The sequence below is a fragment of the Phyllostomus discolor genome, chromosome 9 (genome assembly GCF_004126475.2).
Source record: "Phyllostomus discolor isolate MPI-MPIP mPhyDis1 chromosome 9, mPhyDis1.pri.v3, whole genome shotgun sequence".
NCBI classification, from domain to species: domain Eukaryota; kingdom Metazoa; phylum Chordata; class Mammalia; order Chiroptera; family Phyllostomidae; genus Phyllostomus; species Phyllostomus discolor.
Genome location: NC_040911.2, coordinates 92,659,006 through 92,680,374, shown reverse-complemented (window position 1 = coordinate 92,680,374; position 21,369 = coordinate 92,659,006). Strand labels below are relative to the sequence as shown.

Sequence of the window (21,369 nt, the reverse complement as noted above, 5' to 3'; positions counted from 1 at the left end):
AATGCCCACAGGTGTGGGCAGCCAGCTCCTTTCCCCCCTCAGCCTTGCCGGCTCCTTCTTTCGCCCCCTGTTGGCAGACCAGCATGGAGCCGGGTGGTGGAGTAGGGACGTGGCTTGTTCGAATCACACCTATTTTAATTTTTTTTTTAATTTTACAAATACAGTTGACATGCAATGTTATATTAGTTTCAGGTGTGCAGCATAGTGGTTAGACATTCATGTAACTTATGAAGGGATCCCCCGATGAGTCTAGTACATACCTGGCACCGTACGTAGCTACTACGATATTATTGACTGTAGCCCCCATGTTTTCCCTTGCACCCCCAGGACGACTCTGACTGCCAATTTGTACATTTTAATCCCTTCACCTTTTTCACCCAGCCCTCCAGCTCCCTCCCACCTGGCCACCATCAGATACATCTATTTTTAACACTATAGCCCTACTACCCAGCCTACCTCCCCACAGGTGCTCAATAAATATTTCAAGCTAAATCATGTTCAGGAAAAGAGTGAGAACTTTCGTGTAAACAGAGAGAAAAGATCAAGGAGTTGGTGATAGGACCTGAAATTAAAGAAGAAAAACGTTAGGCACGAGCTCCTCTGAGCTCCCCTGCCTCCCTTCCCTGTTTGATTTCCCCTTGTATCACTTACAACACTCTGACATGCCGTATAATCTTCTGAATTGTTTTACTGCCCCTCCCCTCCAGAACATAGCCCCTGAAGGGCAGAGGGGATTTTTGTCTGTTTGGTCTACTTCTGCATCTCGTATCATCCTGCACGTGGCAGGAACTTGGAAATGGTTATTATAAAGATTGGATTTTTTCCAGTGCTTTACCTTTGGCAAAGAATGCTCATATCCCACTGTTACATCCGCCTGAGCTGACACTCTCACGCACTTGTCAGGAGCGGTGGGAGGGACCATTGTAACGTGTGTGGCGCCCAGACGGGCCTCACCCATCCCTGTGCAGGGGTGTCTGTGGGGTGGAAGGCGGGGACTGCTTCTCCTGTGGCCTGTCCACTCCTGCATCAGAATTCTGGCAGGCATTTTCTCCTTGACTCTTGTCTCTTGGACTCGAATGCACTGCCTTCTCTGCCCAGGGTTTAACCTTCCCACTGCCTACTGTCCCTGCCCCATCGCTCCACACCTCATACCTTCACCTGGTTACATCCTATCCATCCTTCATCCAAGGCCCGCTCCTCCAGGAGAGACTTCCTGGTCTCTGTACGCCACATCACGTTCCTGGTGACTCACTCTCAAATGTTTAACAGTGGGACATGATGGTTGAGTTGTATGCTAAGCCCTTAGATCTAGTGCTACCGGCCTTCCATTGAAACCACACGGGTTAGGGAAGATCCCGGGTATTCCAGTCAAAGCCCTCACTCCGCAGGCCTCTCGGCGTAGTCCAGCTGCTTTTGATGTCGTACCTGCATCAGCAACCTTTGTTTTGCTACACTGCACAGGGAATGTCAGAAATGTGTTGTGGTTGAGATTAGGGACCTGTTGCTTAGCATAATAATAAGTATTTTTTTCAGATTTTATTTATTGCCCTGGCTGGCATAGCTCAGTGGATTGAGCGCGGGCTGCAAACCAAAGCATCGCAGGTTCGATTCCCAGTCAGGGCACATGCCTGGGTTGCAGGTCATGGCTCCCAGCAACCACACATTGATGTTTCTCTCTTTCTCTCTTTCTCCCTCCCTTCCCTCTCTAAAAATAAATAAATAAAAATAAATAATTATAAATAAATAAATATAAATATATAAATAAATAAATTATTATTTATTTATTTTTAGAGAAAAGGGAAGGGAGGGAGAAAGAGAGGGAGAGAAACATCGCTGTGTGGTTGCCTCTCGGGTACCCCTCCACTGGGGACCTGGCCCCCAACCCAGGCATGTGCCCTGACTGGGAGTTGAACTGGCGACCCTTTGGTTCTCAGGCCAGTGCTCAATCCACTGAGCCACACCAGCCAGGGCAATAATAAGTATTATACATGGGCTCTAATTGATAAAAACTGAAGATCTTTATGATGTGTGAGTTGGGAAATTTTTTAAGATGCTCTCCAGATATACACAAAGAAGAGGAACCCAGGAAGACCTCTAGCCTTCAGCCTTAGGGGTGGTGTCCAAACTGTGACTCCTAAACAGCCCTGTGCCGCCCATCGGATGACAGGCGTCCCTGGCTGTCTGATGTGACAGGACAGTAATTGATTTTGCCGCTACAGCAAACTGGGCAAACCACAGTCCATGGCCTTGGCTACCCGTTTTTGCAAATAAACGCTTACTGAAATGCAGGCTCGGCCCTTAGTGTACATATTGCCTGCGTCTGCCTCTGCACTAGAACAGCAGCGAGGAGCAGTTGCAACAGGCTGTTTCAAAGCTTAAAATATTTCGTATGTAGCCTTTTACAAAAAAGTATCAACTCCTACCTGATAATATTGTCATAACTGCCGCAAATGACCTTTTCATGCAAGAGAGTAACCAGATCCCTTAACAGGACAGATTGCTGGGACTTCACTGAGCTTTATGGAATGAGCTCTTCAACATGCTTACCAATAAACAGTTGTGTAATAGACACTCATTTACATAGGAGAATCTGCCCTGAGACTTGCTTTTATTGTAACCTAATAATGCAGTTGTTGGGGAATCATTAACCTTAACTCACCTCACATTTCTTTGGCGGCTTCTGGTGTCTGTGAGAAAGAATGTAAGGGTTGTGCACGAGTCCTGATTACGTTGGTGTGGACGAGTTTCTAGAGCGAGGCTGTGTCTTTCTGCCACGTGCCGCCGGGAAGCCCAGTGCTCCCCGCCCCCTTCTCAAAGACTCGTGGGGCGTCATCATGCCATCCTTCCCAATTGCTGTGTCTGCATCTGCCCCCCATACCCCCACAGCAGGTGTCCCAGGAGGGCAAGAGAATGCCCATCTCACTTACCTATCTCCTCAGTGCCTGTCCTGTCTCAGAGGTCCGGGACAGGGTTATAGATACAGCAATATCTGAACATGCTTTCGTGGAAGCTTGCAGACTCCCAGCTGTAGTTGGTTAAAAGGATGAACCCAGCGGCCAGCTAGATTGAGAACGAGGCCAGGGCGTCCCAGGAACCTACGGGACTCCTATTCCATCTCAATGGCTCCTCTGCCTCCCTCCCTTCTGGAGGCGGGAGCTGTATTTGAGGGAATGTACGTGCACCGTGTCAAGGGGCAGGGTGGACACTGTCTGTGTGATCCACCTCGTAGCCCCGAGAAGCAGGGAGTAGTCGTCACGTGGAAAAGGAGGCACAGACAGAGGCGGGATGAGGGCTTCAGGCCTGGGGATGACAGAGCCTGTGTTCTTTTCAGCAAGTCACGATGCCTCGGTGCCCAGGAGTCTCTCTTCCTTAGCGAGCAAGCCGGTGGACACGTGAGCACACTACAGCACTGGGCCGTGTTTCATCACTCCTGTGTGCACTGCGCACCCACGTCTTTGGCCCAGGCTTTCAGGGAAAAAAATCTATCATTTTAAATTTTTAATTCAACTTTTTACTTGTTCATATTTAGGAACAAAACACATGATTGTGTTCCAGCGTTATTGCTTTCTAGAGTCACACTTTGAACGTATGCACCTAAATCGAAGAATGAAAAATATTTGTATAGATACCGCATTAGTACTTCCTATGTATAACACACATCCGTATTTTTCCCTTAAAAATTTGGGCCAAAAAAGTGCGTATGATGCGTGGCAAAATATGGGACCTTCTCTGTGGCATTGCTACAAGAGGGTGACAGCCAGGTCCCCTTCCCATAAGGCGACATGTTCCAGCTTCAGATGGTTCTAGTTGTCGGGGTTGGCAGGACCCAGGGACCCTGGATTGGGAGAGTCCCAGTGTCCCCCAATGAAGCGTCTGATTGCCCGTCAGCGCCTGCCTTCCCGAGATGTGTGTGGTGATTCTCAACAGATTCCTGTCCACCCAACACCTGAGATGAATGAGCAGGGGTATCAGCAAGTGAGCCAGTGAGTGGGTTTGGATGATGCTGAAAAGAAGATGGATTTTAATTTTGTTCCTTTTCCCTCTCTTTCCCTCCATGTATCATTTCCATGCCGAAATTGCAAATTAATGGTCACATTGAACTATCTGTCAGTGTGTTACTGCTCTTGGAGTATCAAATTATGTTGGCAATAATGTTTCCAGCTGCCTGGGACTCCATTGCAATTTAATTTGAAAGGAACTCAAATTGCATCTCCAAATGGATAAAAAATTAATTTTACATACAAGCTATCCACCTCCACATTTTCAGCCCCATGCCCCAAATTATCTCAATTTAAGTTCAACTTTGAACAGTACATATGTTACAGCCAACTCCACATGCAAAGATGAATTCATGAATTGGAAATCTGCTTTGCTGTTCTTTTTAAAGAAGATGTTCTGCCTTGATTAAGGTCATTAGGAAATTCTGCAGCGATCGCCTCTGACAGCAGGGGTGGGGACGGGGTCCACGCGGCACAAAAAAAGGCTCCGATTCTGACTTAACCACATGGTTCCCTGAACAATTGGAATGCAAAGAGAACCCTGATTATTCCCTCCCGCCAATTTACTTATTGCTTTTCCCTGGCAGTAGATTAAATCCTCGATTGTGGTTTGGTCTCCAGTCATCTCCTACTTTCTATATTTACTTATTCCTCAATTCGTTTACTAAGCAGCTATGCATCCCCGTGATAAAAATGAGGAGACCCAGGGGCTCCCAAGGGAGCAGGGGAGGGGAACGTGAAGCAAACATACACATGTGCAATGTGATGGGCAGGAGCCATGGAGGACGTGTGCTGATGTGTTTAAGGAAACAGGTGATGGGGGCCCTGGTTCTGCCCGGGCAAGGAAGGCTTTTGGAGAAAGTTCCAAGGAAAGGGCAGTGTTGGAGCTGGGCCTTAACTATGCTGGATAGGGGTTGCCCAGCGGCATCTCAAGCGCAGGGAAGAACGCAGGCAAACCTGTGGAGGCGTGAACGGACTCAGGATGCGACAGGTTGCTTTAGGAATGCATGGTTCAAGGAGAGCAGCGGAAGTGACAAGGGGATTGGGGCATAGGAGGGGGCAAGCTGGGTTCAGGTGTGAGGCTGAACACTGTGCCTTAGGGAGGAAATGGGGCTCTAGCAAGCTCTGACCTGGGGAAGGGAGATGTACGTGGTCAGAGGGTAGGAGGGTGCGCCGGCCTTCGGGGACAGCTGCGCAAACGGAGAAGCCTCTGGAGACCTGAGGCAGTCGAGCAGGCATGTGCACGCACACAGTCCTGTCCCGAGCAGCGCAAGGACACGACGGGTCTGGGCTGAGAGTGTGGACACAGGCCTCTGGCCCCTTCTTGCTCTTTTCACCCGACTCCACCCTGCCCCACACAGGCCCTCAAGTGCCTGTGTCTGGAGACCATAGTCGTCACGTCTATGCTTTGTCCATCCCCCCAGTCAGCCTCCCTGTGGCCACCCAGGGGGCCTCGGGGTGCCCACAGGTGGAATGTGGCCTGATCTTGGAAGGGCAGACCAAGGGAGGGGGTGTGAACAAATCTTGGAGGTAAGTTTGAAGCCACTGGAGTAGGGAATTCTGATGCATCAGGTGCCTAAAGCCTGTCCCAAAGGGGGAGCACAGGGGCCAGGTGGACACTTTGGACCACCAACTCCCATCCAGGGAGGGTCAGAGCCTGCTCCCTAATGCCCTGGGGCCAGGATGGGGCCACGTCACCAAGTGTCAGAGCACAACGAGAGTGCACCCAGAGGGTGAGCCAATTTAATTTTCCACCAGAGGTTGATTGTCTAGCTTCCCAGACAAGCCACGCCCACTTCCCCGCCATTTGCCATCTCGGCGGCCTGCAGGCTGTTAACTCAAGAAGGCCACAGGGATGGGGCCTTATCTGGAGGCAGAAACCACAGGCTGCAGACCTGGACACATGTACACAGGGGAAGTAAATTCAACAAAACCAGTCTCCACTGCACACCCAGGCTTTGTCCGCACTCTCCAGCTTGTCTGCAGCAACCCCAGCACGAGCCTGGGCACCCCTCTGCTGCAGGCAGTTGGTTACTGGAGCAGAAGCTGAGTTTGGCGGCTGAGGTTTTTTTTGGGGGGGCGGGGGTCAGGTTGAATGCATGAATGCCTCCATCCCACTGGTTCTGAAAACTACTTTTCATTGTCTAGGATTTCAGGGCGTCCCCTTGCTTGAATGCAAAAATAGATACGTTCCCCTTAAAGACTCGGTGACATGCTGGAGGGGACAGAACAGGGACCGTGGAGTCAGGGGGTCTGAGCTCAGTGCCCGAGAACAGATCACCATCTGTTCCTCTCGTTGTTAGCCAACGCGAGCTAGCCCCTGCACAGGCCCCGCGCCATGTGCTGGGGTTGCTGGACAAACAGAACGCGGTCCCTTGCAACCCCGGAGGAGCGATGAATAAATAAACAAGCAGTTCCTAGAAAGTGTGGCAAATGCTGAGTGGGCTGGGCAGCTGTGCAAAGTGCCAGGGGAGGCCAGCGCTGGGGCCCTGGCTGTGCGGCCCTGGGAGATCACCGGCCGAGATTCCCGGCGCCAGAGCCTGTCTGCAGCCTGCGAGAGCCTCGCCCAGGGTTACTGCTCAGTCCGTAGCCGCTACCTTTCCCTTTCTGAGCAGGAGTTCTTGAACTTGCAGAACACTGTCTGCTGCAGGCGCCTAACCCACAGGTCCACCGAGGACCTTCTTGCCTCTTGCACGTGACCTCTTAACTTCCACAGTGTGGAGAACCCTCCGCGTCCTCTCTCAGGGCGCCGATGACCCCTGGACGTCTTTTCCGAGCCCCCTTTGCCTCTGGCCACTGCGTGCCCACGCAGTATCTTCTTCGACCTGAGTGAGTCAGGCGAACCTCAGCCCTTTCTAGAAACCGCAGAAATTCCTTCAAAGGTATTCCTTTGTCTCCAGGCATTCCTCCAAGCAAGGCCATTGTCCCTAAGAGGAATGCCCACTGTTGGGGGCAGGCGATGACTCTCTCTCTCAGTTCATCTGACGCTCAGTAACAGCGCTCCGAGATGAGGGCAGTAATGTTTACTGTTCAGACGAGGGAGTGGAGGCTCAGGGATGAAGCGCCCTTGCCCAAGGTCACTCAGGTCATGAGCGCCAGAGGCTGGCTTCAAGCTGTGCTCTGTCCGGTCCCACTGTCCCTTCGACCTGTGTGGTGACAGTCACGTGTGCTTTGGAGGGAACAAGGGCCTTCCCCTGTGCCCCGACCTCCCAGCTCTGGGTGGGCATCTGCTCGCTCTGTGGCAGGCTGGCAGCATCTCTTGCCCTCCCTGAAAAGGCACCCCTGCCTAGTCCTTCCTTCCAGAGGAGCAGAAAGGCGTCTATGTGCACACCTGCCCAGGTGAGCTATGGGGAGAATTCTGTAGGAGCCTGAGACCAGGTGGGAAGACAGGCCAGGGGTCACCCTAACACTAAATGTGATGAAGTTCCGGCATCGCCATGGCGGTGAGCCCAGGCTTCTGCAGGTCAAGCCACTTTTGCCTGACAGTCTGGGCTTTCTTGCAACTTTCTACCCTGGCCTTCCCAGGTCCTGATGACTGTGACACGCCTTATGTTTGTGTCCTTCTCCTAGTCTCAGTCCCTCGTGGTGTCACGGTGCAGAGCAAACACTAAAACAAGGGACCCTCAAACTTCAAATCTTACTGCGTGGCTCTGAGCCCCTCATTCACACACAGAACTTGGCTTTCCTCTGGGCTGAGGCTAGGATGAAGCGTTCCCCACACTTAGAGTGAGTCTTACAAAGTAGGATGCCCATTCAGCTGAGAGTTGCTGAGGTCCCCCTTGGCGGGTCTCAGGGCTGGGCGTGGCTACAGGGGGAGGAGGGACCACCCTGCTCTCACAGGGCCCCCCTTCTACCAGGTGGGGCAATTTCTAAAAAGCTGTCACAGAGCAAAACGATTAACACAGAAGGAAACAGTTGACGATAGGAGAAAGCAGTAGCCGCCCATCTCTGCCCAGGGGCCCAGCGGGGAGGTCTTCACAGCAGAAGCAAAGCCAGGGGACTGGAAGCAGGGGAGGGGCTGCCCACCACCGTCCGGAGGGGACAGGCAGCCAGCAGAGCAGCGGGGAGGGGTGAGGTCAGAGAGTGTGGGTCCCCTTCCGCAGGTGCACACACAGCACCTGCCCACCGTCTTCCCAGGCCCCTCTGGTCAGACACAACTGAGTTTGCATGCTCGGTGTGGAGTCGGACAGACACGCGGTCAAAACCCCACTCTGCCACTTGCTAGTCTTGGTACTCTGCAAGTTCCTAGACCTCTCTGGGTCTCAGTTTACTCATCTGTAGAGCAAGGTTGGCAGTCCTTCCCTTATAGGGTCACAGGATGATGCAGGGGACAGATCCCAGGGCTGTGGCTGCTGGCCATCAGAGGTGTTGTGTGTGTGTGTGTGTGTGTGTGTGTGTGTGTGTGTGTATGTGTGTGCTTCAAGGGCACACCCAGAAGAGGAGTGTGCAGTGAAGCCCTGAGCAGGGTCAGGCGGCCTCCCCACTGGGACAGTCTGGCATCTGCGTGGACAGAAAGGCTCCAGCTGGGCAAGGCCGGCGGGGCATGCTCGGGACACCCCAGGCGGGCAGCTTCCCGCTGCCCCTGCGCTTGCACATTTGTCCTCGTGCCATCGTGGGCTGTTAGACCGAGCAGCAGCCACCGCCGCCCCAGCTCATGACCCTCCCAGCTGTGGGGAACACGCTTTTCACCTTCTGTCCCACGTGGGCTCAGCACAAAGGACCTTCAGCAGTGCCTCATTCAATGTCGCTGTTTCAAAGTCACCCATTTGCTCTGGGCACGCTGGCTCTCCTTTACACAGAGGACCTGTGAGCATGAGTAATTGGGCTGTGAGCGTGACCGTGAACTCCTCAGCTGGTCTGGGGCCAGGCTGCCCACTGTCCGCAGCAGTGCGCAGGCACCTCTGAGCCGGCTGGCCAGGCTCCCTGACGTTTCTGGGCATCCTGCTCACAAGAGGAGTGCTTTGAAGTGGTTTTGGTAAGGCTCTGGCAGAAGTTGCAGGAGGTTTAAGGGAACTCAGGGGCATCAAGACCTACTGCCCCCCGCTTCTTACTGCCGAGCTGGTGCAGAGGCAGGCTCACCCCCGAGCTTTCCGGGGACCAGAGAGGTGACAGAATCCATCATTCTGCATAAGGATGCTGCTACCCAGCACTGTCACTTAAAGGACGTTCAGAAGAGATACAGCATTTGGCACTTTATTATGTTTATTCCTATTCCTATTACTGCAAAAGAAAAACTACCACGTGCGGCACGTTTATTAAGTTCCAGGTGCAGCTCTACCTGCACTGCAAACGACAACTCGCCGAAGCCCCCCTTTTCCTCCAAATGAAGCCAGCTGCTATTATCATCACCATTTCACGAATGAAGTAAAAAATGGACCCAGAGAGATTGCCTAGCTTGGCACAATCTGTAGGTAGTATGGAAAATCATGTACTGATTTAATCTGTAGCCAGTGCTTACCTACTCTGAGGTGAGAGAACCCAACACGAGAACTTATGGGGATGCCGATGACAAGGAAAGTTAAGTTTATATCCTAATAGATGCCTAAAGCTTATAGAATGAGCTTTACATGTGGATGTGTGGACTGGAAAAAAAGTGATGTTTTACCATGTGTAATGCACACATTTTGCTCGAATTTTTGAGAGAAAAATAACGATACGCCTTGTGGTGGGCATAATAATCGTGTGTGAAATACACACAGAAACGTGGGTGTGCCTTATACATGGCAAAATATGGTGCGTTCCGTTGTTAGCTGTTTTGTAAAGAAAGTTTGTTTCATGTGTATAGATTAGAAACAGAATGTTCATAATAAAACAAGACCTAGCCAATGGCATGTACGGGGTCCCGGGGGCACAGTCCTTGGGGAGGGAGACCACCTTGTGGTGAGAATGCGTGATCAGCTCTGCTTTCAGGACGATGTCCCCTGCAGGCCTGTTTGGGTAAAAAGTGGAGAGGAGAGGAGGAAGGGTTGAAGGCTGGGAAGTAGTGACTTGTGTGATGAATGAAAGAGGGGGAAATTCCAAGGCGTAGTCACTGGACCCCGTGACCACGTGGAGAGACTGGGCGCCGTGTGTTTAGGATGCCACTGGGTCTCCAGCCTGTGCACCTCTGTGTGGCTCCCCAATTTCCCAAGGGGAGAGGATGTGGCCTGATGAAAGGCAGGTCAGCACCCTAGCAATCTTCTCAACTAGCATATCCCCCAGGCATTGTGTGTGCTGCTGGTGCTACCCAAGATGGGTTTCCATGGTACCCTGATGAACCCTTAAGAACTTAACAATTTTTCCCTGGCCAGGTGGCTCATTTGGTTGGATTGTTGCCCCATACACCAAAAGGCTGTGGGTTCGATCCCCAGTCAGGGTGTGTGTGGGAAGCAACCAGTAAATGTTTCTCTCTCTCCCTCTCTTTCTCTCTTTCTCTCTCTCTTCCCCCCTCCCCCTCTCTCCCACCCTCTCCATCCTCTCTTTCTAAAATCAATAAAAATATCCTTGGGTGAGGATTTAAGAAAAAGAATTTAACAATTTTGCATTCATTTTTATGGTTAACATTTACTTATGGCAGGTTGTTCAAGTTTTTGCTTTCTATATACTTATGGTATCTTGTAGATGCATTTAAGTAAGAAAAAGGAGTCTGATCCCGGCTGGTATGGCTCAGTGGATTGAGTGCTAGCCTTCAAAGCAAGGGGTTGCTGGTTCGATTCCCAGTCAGGGCACATGCCTGGGTTGTGGGCCAGGTCCACAACCAGTAGACCTGGACACGAAAGAGGCAACCACATGATGATGTTTCTCTCTCTCTCTTTCTCCTTCCCGTCCCCTCTAAAAATAAATAAATAAAACCTGTAAAAAAGAAAAGAAAAGAAAAGAGTCTTGATTTACAGAAACATGTTAAATTATGCGCTGTGTGGCAAAACCCCAGAGCAGCAGCTGAGTAGCTTAGATAGGTTAGAAGAGCCGCCCCCCGCTGTTCTGCGGGACACCCAGCCCACCGCCCTGACAGTCTCCTCTGTGTCTCACGCTTGTGTCTGCAGACCCCGTGCACGGCCCGCAGAACGTGGAGATCGTGGACATCCGAGCCCGGCAGCTGACCCTGCAGTGGGAGCCCTTTGGCTACACGGTGACCCGCTGCCACAGCTACAACCTCACGGTGCAGTACCAGTACGTGTTCAACCAGCAGCAGTACGAGGCCGAGGAGGTCATCCAGACCTCCTCCCACTACACCCTGCGGGGCCTGCGGCCCTTCATGACCATCCGGCTGCGGCTCCTGCTGTCCAACCCTGAGGGCCGGATGGAGAGCGAGGAGCTGGTGGTGCAGACGGAGGAGGATGGTGAGTCGGGAAAAAGCGCTTACTTGGGAGCAGGGGATGCTGGACCTGCTACAGGGCCACGCCTGGCAGTTACTGAGGTTTTCATTTCCCTGTTTCTGTCATCTCCCTCTCTGCCTGGGCTCTTTTACAGGCAGACTGTGCATTGCCCAACTCCAGGGGGCGCTGTTCCCATGCACACAGCAGCCCTTGCACAGTCAGGCACTCAAGTTCGACTTTTCTACAGCCCCACCCCTCTTCTCACTTTATACCGCCTTCTGTGTTCAATGTTTAACCACACGGATGCCTCCTGAAACAGAAACTGTGTGTCGTATTGTTTCAGCATGTTGAGTTTGGGAGTGAGACAGTTCTGGATTCTCAAAGAATCAAAATCACAAAATACTCATAAAGAGGTTAGCACGCACGTGGACGGCACCCAGAACCCAATACTCAGCTAGATGCCCTGCAGGCATCTAAACCCAAAGTCCCCCCAAATGAACTGACCTTCTCTTCTATGCTGACGCCTCCCTCTGTGTGCCTCGTCGCAATGAGCTGCATCCAGTAAGTCCAGAGAAAGACCTGAAATCAGCGCCCCCCCGTGCCTCCGTCTCTTCCCACCCCTCCCCCTCCACACCCACAGGGTTCTGATGAGTCTGCTTCCTGTAACTTGCCTTCTAACGTGCCTCTTAACTGGAGACTCCAGGAACGGAGAGCCGCGTGTTGTGCCTAGAACACCTCGCTTCCCCACCCCTCTGGCCTTGCCCTGCCATTTCTCCTGCTTGGAACAACCTCTCCCTCCAGGTTTGCAGGACAAGCTCTATTAAACTTCCAAGTCTTCGTTCACATGCTCCTTCCTCCAGGAAGCTTTCCCTGACTGCCGGAAGCTGACGTGGGTGTTCCTTCCCAGGCTGCCATTGCATTTTGCCTCTAACTGTGCCGCAGTGTTTATCTTATTTATGGGAGGACAGAACTTCCTCATGCTGTGACTTATCCAGGAAACACTCTCCATGGCCTTGTTTGAGTTTCCCCCCAGCCAGACTGCCTCTGGCCTTGTGGGATGGCTTTCATTAGTGCCCTGGAATCAGACTCTGAGATGTAGCTTTTTTAAAAAATTTATTTTTTGTTGAATTTATTACAGTGACATCGCTTAATAAAATTATGTCATTTTCAGGTGTAGCTTTGTGTGCAAGTGACGGACGAAGGAAGTCTCCCCAGGAGAGACTGGAAAGGGAGGGGGGAAGCAGGACAGCGAAGGGGCAGGAGGCCAGGGTGCAGCTCCAGGCCACATCCAGCGAAGGAGGGGCGGGCTGTACCTGGGCCTGCAGGGGAACGCTACGGTCTGGGCATCACTCTTCTTCCGCATCCAGGATGGGAGCCACCAGCCAGTGGTTAGGGGCGGGGTAGGGACTTTCGGCTTTCTGCCATGCTGGCCAAAGGCTGAGGGACACCCAAGTGGTGTAAAGGGATCAGAAAGGATCTGGGCAGAAAACTGTCATCATTGGCCACACGGGGCCGATGTCCCCCATCAGGCTGCAGGCTTCCTGAGAGCCTAAAGGCAGGACTTCTGCCAGGACAATCCTGTCTAGCACTCTTGTGTCGTATAGGCAAGTCCCAGGGCCCGCGGGTGATGGCCCGAGATGGGACCCAGACCCACATCCGCAGATGCAAAGTCCCGTAGGGAGGTAGAGGGGAAAATGCCATTGTCTTCTCGCCCCGCCCCCCGCATCCCCTTTCCTCCAAGTCCCATCACCTAGAACTGGAAGTTGTAAACAGCCCTCCTTCATGACAAAGCCTTCCCGACCCCCCTGAAATTCCTTCTCGGAGCCCCGGCAGACTGTACTTCTGGGCAGCAGCAGCCGTGGGGACAAAGCCTCCATCACCTTGGTCCCCACCTTCCTGCTTACAGCGAACCTCAGTCTTGTGGGCACCTCTGTCCCTGGATCAGCCTCTGCCTCCTGTGAATCCATGTCTCTCCAGCCTCCACCACAGGGGCTGGGCATATCGTCTCGGCTTCATTCTGTAGCCCAGGAGCTATGGCCCTGGGTTTGGCTTCTGATAAAGCTTCCAGTCCTTTCCCCAGATCTGGCTCCATTGTTTCAAAATTATGCAGCCCCTGCCCTGGCCCATGTGGCTCAGTTGATTGGCACATCATCCCATCACCAAAAGATTGAGGGTTCAATTCCCAGTCAGAGCACATGTCAGGGCTGCTGGCTTGATTCCTGGTCTCAGCACGTGCTGGAGGCAGCCCATCGATGCTTCTCTCTCACTTTGATGGTTTTTTTTTCCCTGTCTCTCCCTTTCTCTTGAAAAACAAAATGTGCAGTCCCTCCCTCTGGCAGGTAGAACGATGGGGTGTTTGAGAAGGTGGACTCTGGAGACAGATGTACGTGGGACAAGTTGCTCACCCTCTCATTGCCTCGAGAGGGTTCTGCATCTGTATAATGGAGATAAAAATATCTGCAGTGCCTTAGAGGTGGCTGTGCTCATTGAAAGGGATGGTATATAAAGACATTGGAATAACGCCCAGCAGATTATATGTTTTCAATAAATGTAGCTGTCACACTTGCACTCAATCCCAGGAAAAAAAAATATTTATCGACAAAGGATCTGCAAGCACGAGCAACCCAGAAACGACACGCCTGCCCTAGGAAACTACCCCCGCCCCCGAGTTCTAGACGTCCCTGTGCTCCAGCTGGTTGTAGAAAGTATGACGTAGACGTTGGAAGAACAGCAGTGTTGTCATTGGCTGCCGTGAGGGGCGGAGTCAGGGCAAGAAGGATGGCTTAGCAGCTAGACGGGGAGGAGCCGGTGCTGAAACCCAGCGTGGAAACTCAGGACTCCGAAGACGAACGGCAGGGTCTGGCCCGCCGGAAGCAGCTCAGGGTGTCTGATGTTCCTCAGGACGGTCTGCCCACCTCGGGCTGCTCTTCGAGGGTTCCCTACACGTGCAGCAGCAAACCCCAGGTCCCACCTTGAAGCCATACCTCAGCCTCCCCCGTTCTCCTTCTCGTCACCAGGAAAAAAAAAAAAGTCACACAGCCTTTGTCAAAACGATGTGAGAACAGCGGTGCTTTGAAATTAAATTTTAATTAGGCGGCATTAATAAAACATTGGTTTCCACGCCGCAGAGAGGTGTGGACATCATGATATTAAAAACGCCAGCCCTCGAGGCCGCTGGGCAGAAGGCAGGCCTCCAGGGGTGCAGGCGCCCTCGGGACACCAGGAAGGGGTTCCACTCCTGGTGACACGGGGCTGCACCGCTTCTGTCCGCAGGGAGCTCGCTCATCCCAGGACAAGCTGAGGCTGGAGCAGGGCCCCGCCCCCCAGCTGAAACTTCCTCGGGAGCTCTCTTGAGCGGAGCTGGCTGGACCATGCTGCTCCCATCTGCACAGCGAATTGTCTTCAGGGGAATTCACAGAGTGTGTGGTGTCAGCACCCCAGTGACTTGGGGGCCCCGCGGAGGAATCCACCGCTGGCCGGAGAAGCGCACGGCGGCTGAGTCGCGTTGCTGCATCTGAGAAGCCGCTGTTGATAGGAGACGAGGAGGTTCTTCATTTTTCCCTTCTCCACTACAGTCTCAGACAAAACCGCCGCTCGCTTCTGTGGTGGTTACTGCCCGACCCTTCACCAGGCCACAGCCGGGACCGCGAAGTGGGGCATGGGAGACCCCGAACAGCCAAAACAGGGTCGACGATGGTCTCACGCGGCTGCCACTTCCCGAGCCCATACGCTGCGCTGGTCTCTAATGGGCATGCTCTGTATGATGACGCATACCCAGGATTTCGTTCTGAAATGTTTCAAAGCTATAGAAAAGTGGAAGCAATGGCACAAAGATGATCTGTAAACCCTTCACCTAGATTCAACATTTGTTAACACTTGGCTGCATTTTCTTATTCATATATATATATATGTGTATATATATGTATATGTATATATATGAATATATATGCATATATGTGAGATTCCTAGAATAGGAAAATCTCATTTATAAAAATATATACAATATTTTTAACTATTTAAAGGGAAATGGGAGAAATCATGACATCTGACCTCTAAACTCTTGAGGTTCATGACTAAAGATAAGGGCATTCTCCTACGTACCCACAGCATCGTCCAACAGCCAAGAAATTTAGCACTAACTTAAAAAGAATCGAATAGATCACCCAAGTTCACAATTCCAGTAAGGCTAAACCTGATTTTATGTGACCAGCTGAGATATGAGAAATTTTTCATTAAAACGCCCCACGGGTGATGCATTTGGTCACTGAAATAAGAGGGGGACCACGCAGTCCCCCTGCCCGTAAACACGGTCCCCTTTCCCTTTGTAAGTCAACCAATCTGTGCGGTGACATTTGAGGTTCTGTGAATTCGCTTCCGCTAGCGCTTTTCACCCAGTGGTCTTCGCACTCCTTGACGATCCTCACCTGAATCCCCCGTGAAGCTGGTGTTCACAAAAGGGTGAATTTTCCATCTGTCTCTCCGTGTGTGTGAATTACTTTCTTCTTTGTAGAGAATCCCCTTCCTCATTCCCTCCCCCATATTTATCATCCCTATTGACTCATAGATCATTTTTTTGACTCAATGCATTAACATTGAGTACTGTTTATAATTCTTCTCCATTCTGAAATTGTCTCATACGTGGCTAGTGGGAGTCCCTTCCAGTTGGCCCCTAGGTCCTTCGGACGTGTTCTCGTTAGTGTTCCTTGCTTCTGGCACAACCAAATATTCTGAACTGTCCTCGGAACGGGTCCGCCCCAGACCTGAAGTCCAACCGCTTATGTAAGGATTTCTGGCTGCTTTCAGCGGGGGAGTGATATTTTTGCAGTAAAGTATACAAGCGAGGTGTACTCTGCTCAGTGGGGTATTACTGCGTCTAGACTCCTCAAATAGGCAGAGCGGGGGGATATGATTTATCTTTTTGAAATCAGAGTTCACGCTGATTCAAATCCAGCCTCTCAGGAGTCTCCTGCACTTGCCCTCATTCTATTCATATCTCCCCTGCCCACGGCGAGAACCCCGATTCCCGCGTCCACAGGTTTTGTTCATTTGCTCCACCCTGCCGTATATTAGGTAGTTGCAGAATTACAATGCCAGGCCTTCCAACAAAGGAGAGCATACTGAGTTAGGTTAAAGATCTTCTTTTCAGTTTTTCTCTTTTCTTAGGCAGTCAAAACGGTGTCCTCAAAAGCTAAGTCTTCTCTCTCTATGGTTATCCTATCAGTTTGATACTCAATTAGGTTTGTTTCCGTTTTGAGGGTTGCTCCCCCAGCCCATGCTTTTGTATCTAGTGTCATTATTTTAACATCGAAACAACAGTGTGGGTCCAAAGTCAAAACGGTAGCCCTGGCCAGGTATCTCGTGGGTTAGAGCGTCGTCCCTGTATGCCGAGGCTGTGCAGTGTGTGAAAGCTGGAGGAGAGAAAAGTGGGAAGCAGAAAAGGCACTAACAACAAGACAACATGTAATACAGGCCGGAGTCATTCAGTGGAAGGGGAAAAGGCGATGCACACCATGGTAAATCCTAACGGCATCACTTAACTAGAGCTTAGTGCATTTTTGATGTCAATGAAGATGCCCTTGGAATATTATAAAGGGTAGGAAGAAATGCAGTGAAGGTTTCTGAATGCCCACTCTGAGCAAAGCATTGTGCTGATTTTCTTCATTTGCACAATTGCCAGACGTTGCGATGCAGGTGCCAGTGATACAGTTGTGTGGGAGAGAAATCTGAGGCCCAGAGAGTTTAAGGAAACTGTTCAAGGTGACGAACGGAAGGACTGATAAACAGATCCTCAGGTCTTATTCCTGTTTTCCCCCGTCTGTCTGACACACAGTCCCGTGTCTAACCAAAACCTCCCCAGCATCCTCTCTGCTTTGTCTGTGTGTGCATGTGTGCCTACATGTGTATGTGAGTGTGTAGATATGTGTTTGTATCTATATATACACATATACATGTTTAGTTTCAGCCTGGCACACAGTATGTGCTCACTAACTGTTTGTTGAGTGAATGACCATCTGACATCAGAGTCCCTGCCTCTGTCACGATAGCACAGGGCCCTGTTCAGGTGCACTGTTTAGGAAGGTGAAGCTACGTATAATGTATTTTATCTCTATTCACACCGGCTTGCCAGTGTGAGCTGCTCATTGGCCTCTCTTCCCACCTCTCAGCTCCATGATGTCACATCCACTCCTTGAAACTGGCCGTGGTGGGCATATTGCCACCGTGGAAATCAGCAAACATACTGATGTCTTGTTTTTCCCAGAAGCTCATTGTGAGACATCTACTAACTCACCGCTGTATAGATCCACTAAAAAGATACATTTGACAGCTTAAGGTGTAAAAATTTATCCAGAAAAATACCTTCCCTCCAACAAGGCTGGAAAGTACAAGTAGATTGAAATTGTCTAAATCTGTCTTGTCTCCAGAAGACCCACTCACACTCTCCTGTAGCGGTGGCCTCGGAGCCATGTTCAGATTATTTTGATTTTCCTTAAGTTAGTTCTGATTCTCTTTATAATGAACCAACAGACGTGGAACCTGTAATAAAAAGGCAAAGAAGGAATGACCTAGATAAGATAAGCAGGAGGGGAAACTTCCATGGACTCTGCAGGGCTTTGTGCTTTTCCATGAGCTGCTTTGTTACTTCCCACCACTGCCGTCAAGTTCACCATCATTAGCCCCGCTTTTCAGAAATGAACATGGAAGGGAAGTGAGGAGAGGCGAGGTGAGGAGAGGAGAGGAGAGGAGAGGAGGAAACTTCCCTTGAGGACCCTCTGTCTTTCTTTGTGTTGAAATGAAAATTTCCCTGAAATTACCGCCTGACTTTTAGGTACAAGAAAACATCTGGTTTAATTGCAGTGAATTTACATGAACCTACTGACAAGAAGCGCAGTTAAAATTAGCAATTTTAGTGTGCTTTTTTTTTTATAAAGAGAATGAAATTATAAAGTAATTAACCTTTGTTGTAGAACTGTGTCAAAAGGATGGAAAGTTCCATGCTGTTAGATAGAAGAAGAAATGAAATTGTGGAAAGAGGCTATGCGGATTCATTAAAGAATTACAGAGAAAAAAAAAGGGTAATGCAACACAGAAGTTAGAAGATAACACAAAGAAGGAATTTTTCCCCAGGAAGTCATTTTTTTTCTTATAATGAGAGAGACAGGGATAGAGAGACCCAATTGAGTCCAAAGAAAAAAATAATAAATCTGCCTCATTGAAAAGGGCATCTTGACCTATGGTGTGTGAATGTGGCTAAGGAGCCTTGGTCTGGGTCTGGGACGTCCCGGCCTTGCTGTTCACAGGTCGTGTGATTGCCTTTCTGAACCACATGTCTACCGGGCGATGAGAGAAAGGGGTGATTCAGAAAGTACTTTGGAGACAGAAGGACCTGAGCTACATCCATCCAGGTTCCATTCACGACTTTGTTTTGCGGCCTTGGTCAAATCAGTTACATCTGTGTCCTTCAGTGCCCTCATCAGCGAATTGGGGATGGCAGTGCCACCAGCTCTCTAATGTACTGCATGAAAGGGTGCGTGTGACCCACTTGACTTACTCTCTGTGTTAAGTGGTGTATGGTCAGTACGCATATAACTAGGGAAAACCAAACCAGTGGTCTTGGCAAAATTTCTGTTCATCGTGGACAAAGAACCATTTAAAAATAACCTATAATACCTCTGCAATCTTAATTTCGAATAGAAATGAATGGGTGTGGCAGAGTTCCAATAAAATTTTACTTCTCAAACAAGCAGCTGGTTGCAGGCATAGTTTGTTAACCATTGATCTGCACTCATGCCCCCTAATTATTTCTTCCAATCTCTGGGCTTTAAAACACCCATATGCTAATGATTTCCTCCATTGACATCTCCAGGCTAGACCTCTCCCCTGCCCTCCAGAGTCATTTATTTAACTGCCTGTTCAACCGAACCACCTGGGTTGCTAATCAGCCTCCGGAATCAAACACGTCCAGAGCTGACCGGCTGATCGTCCCTCGGCCACCACCAAAGTCACTCTTCCCCCAGTCTTCTCCATTTCGGTAACGGCAACCCCATTTTACTAGGGACTCGAGTCAAAAACCTTGATTCCTCGCTCTCATCACATCCATGGCCCCGTCTCACATCCATCTGACAACCCCGGACAACACCCTTCCCCTGGCACTCGCTGTGATTGGTGCCCCCTTGCTGTGTGTGAAGCAGCAGCCCTGATCACTCCCACACCCCATCCACCAGCACCTTCCCTTGGCTCATCCTTCTCTATACAGCAAGAGCTTGACCGTGTCTTACACTCTCTGCTGCTAGCTCTTTGGTCCCCGCCACTGTGATTTCCAACCTGGAGTATTGTCTCCTTCTCCTAAATGGTCTTTTGGCTTCAGGCCTGGCCCCTGTTCTCTTCTCAATATGGCAGCCAGAATGATCTCGTTAAACCATGAGGCAAATCACACCATCACCCCCTAGTGAGACCCAAATGGGGAAAAAAGGGCCGAGCTATAATTTCATTGAAAGAGACCCCCTCCGCCCCACAGGCACAGGAAGAAAAGCCTTCCAAGTCCAAGGGCATTAATGCCCTCCATCTCCCACTGAGCAGTGCTGGAGGCGAGGGGGGGCCATGGAGTTGGTGGATGGCAGTGGGAGATCTCAATCTCGTGGGCACCTTTAAAAAGGTTTTTCAACTCTAGTGGACATTCAGCATTCTAGCAGTTTCAGGAGTACAGCACAGCGGTTAGACATCTGCATGACTTAGGAAGTAATCCCGCCCCCCTCCGAGGTCTAGGACCCACTTGGCACCACGCGTAGTTACGACAGTATCATTGACTGTTTTCTCTTTGTTGCACTGCACATCCCTGTGGCTGGTTTGTAACTGCCTATTTGTGCTTCTACATTCCACCATTATTTTCACCCAGACCCCCAGGCCCCCTCCTCTCGGGCAACTATCAGTCTGTGCTCTGTATCTGAGTTTGTTTCTATTGTTTTTTCATTTATTTTATTTTTTAGATTCCACATACAAGTGCAATTATATGGTATCTGTTTTTCTCCGTCTGACTTATTTCACATAGCATAACACTCTCTAGGTCCATCATACTGTTGCAAACTGTTAAAACTTTATTCTTTTTATGGTTGAGTAATATTCCTTTATATATATGTACCACATTTTCTTTATTTAATCATCTATCGATGGACACGTAGGTTGCTTCCATACCTTAGCTACTGTAAGTAATGCTGTAATGAACATAGGGATGCATATGTCTCTTCAAATGAGTGTTTCAGATTTCTTTGGATATATACCCAGATACCATGCTCACGGACAGGAAGAATTAACATTGTTAAAATTTCTGCACTACCCAAAGCAATTGATAGGCCCAGTGCAATACCTATCAGAATGCCAATGACATTCTTCACAGAACTACTAATCCTAAAATGTGTATGGACCCACGAAAGACGCCGAATAACTGGTACATTCTGTGGCATCTTTCTGTGCCTGCCCACAGAGCAGAGGACCACAGCCCTCACCCCACGCCTGTCGATGAATAAGGAAGGAAACAAGGAAGGGAAGAAAAGAGATTTAATAAAAGACTGTCTTTGAGAAGAGACACTCTAGTAGAAGGAATGGTGTTCTAGGTACCTTCAGGCTGTCCCTCAAAACAGAAAAAACAAACAAACAAACAAACAAACAAAAACACTCTGTCCACAATGAGGCTGCCTGCTGCCTGTTTATTTTCCTTCCCTAACCTCCTCCACCCGCTCCCAGCGCTCCCATGCATGCAGACCCCTCATCTGGCCCAGTGATGGATGAGTGTGTCTAATTCTTTCCTTTCCCGTGGGGTTAGAAATATTAAAACAAAGTCTTATATAAGCACTAGCAGAACATGTTGACCCACCAGACTAGACTGTCCCATACCACCTTTGAAAGGTTGCATAAAGAAAATTGATTGGATACTGGACAGATGAAAACATACTCTTATTCTCATTCAAAGGAATTAATCTGGTCATGCAAAGCAAATGTCTTCTAACGATCACAGCAAGAAGCAAGATTTAAAAACAGAGCAAAACACTGCTCCACATTCTCAACAAAAGAGATAAATAAAT

At 50.0% G+C, this 21,369-nt stretch overlaps 1 protein-coding gene across 11 annotated transcripts in view; it reads left to right on the top strand.

Annotated features, from left to right (window-relative positions):
• Positions 1-21,369, top strand: part of PTPRT (protein tyrosine phosphatase receptor type T) — a 944,823-nt gene that overhangs the window by 595,778 nt on the left and 327,676 nt on the right. For all 11 annotated transcript variants that reach the window (XM_036009848.1, XM_036009845.1, XM_036009847.1 and 8 more), the window contains exon 8: positions 11,021-11,317. In XM_036009848.1, the coding sequence (XP_035865741.1) occupies positions 11,021-11,317 (297 nt within the window). The remainder of the gene's footprint in view (positions 1-11,020; positions 11,318-21,369) is intronic.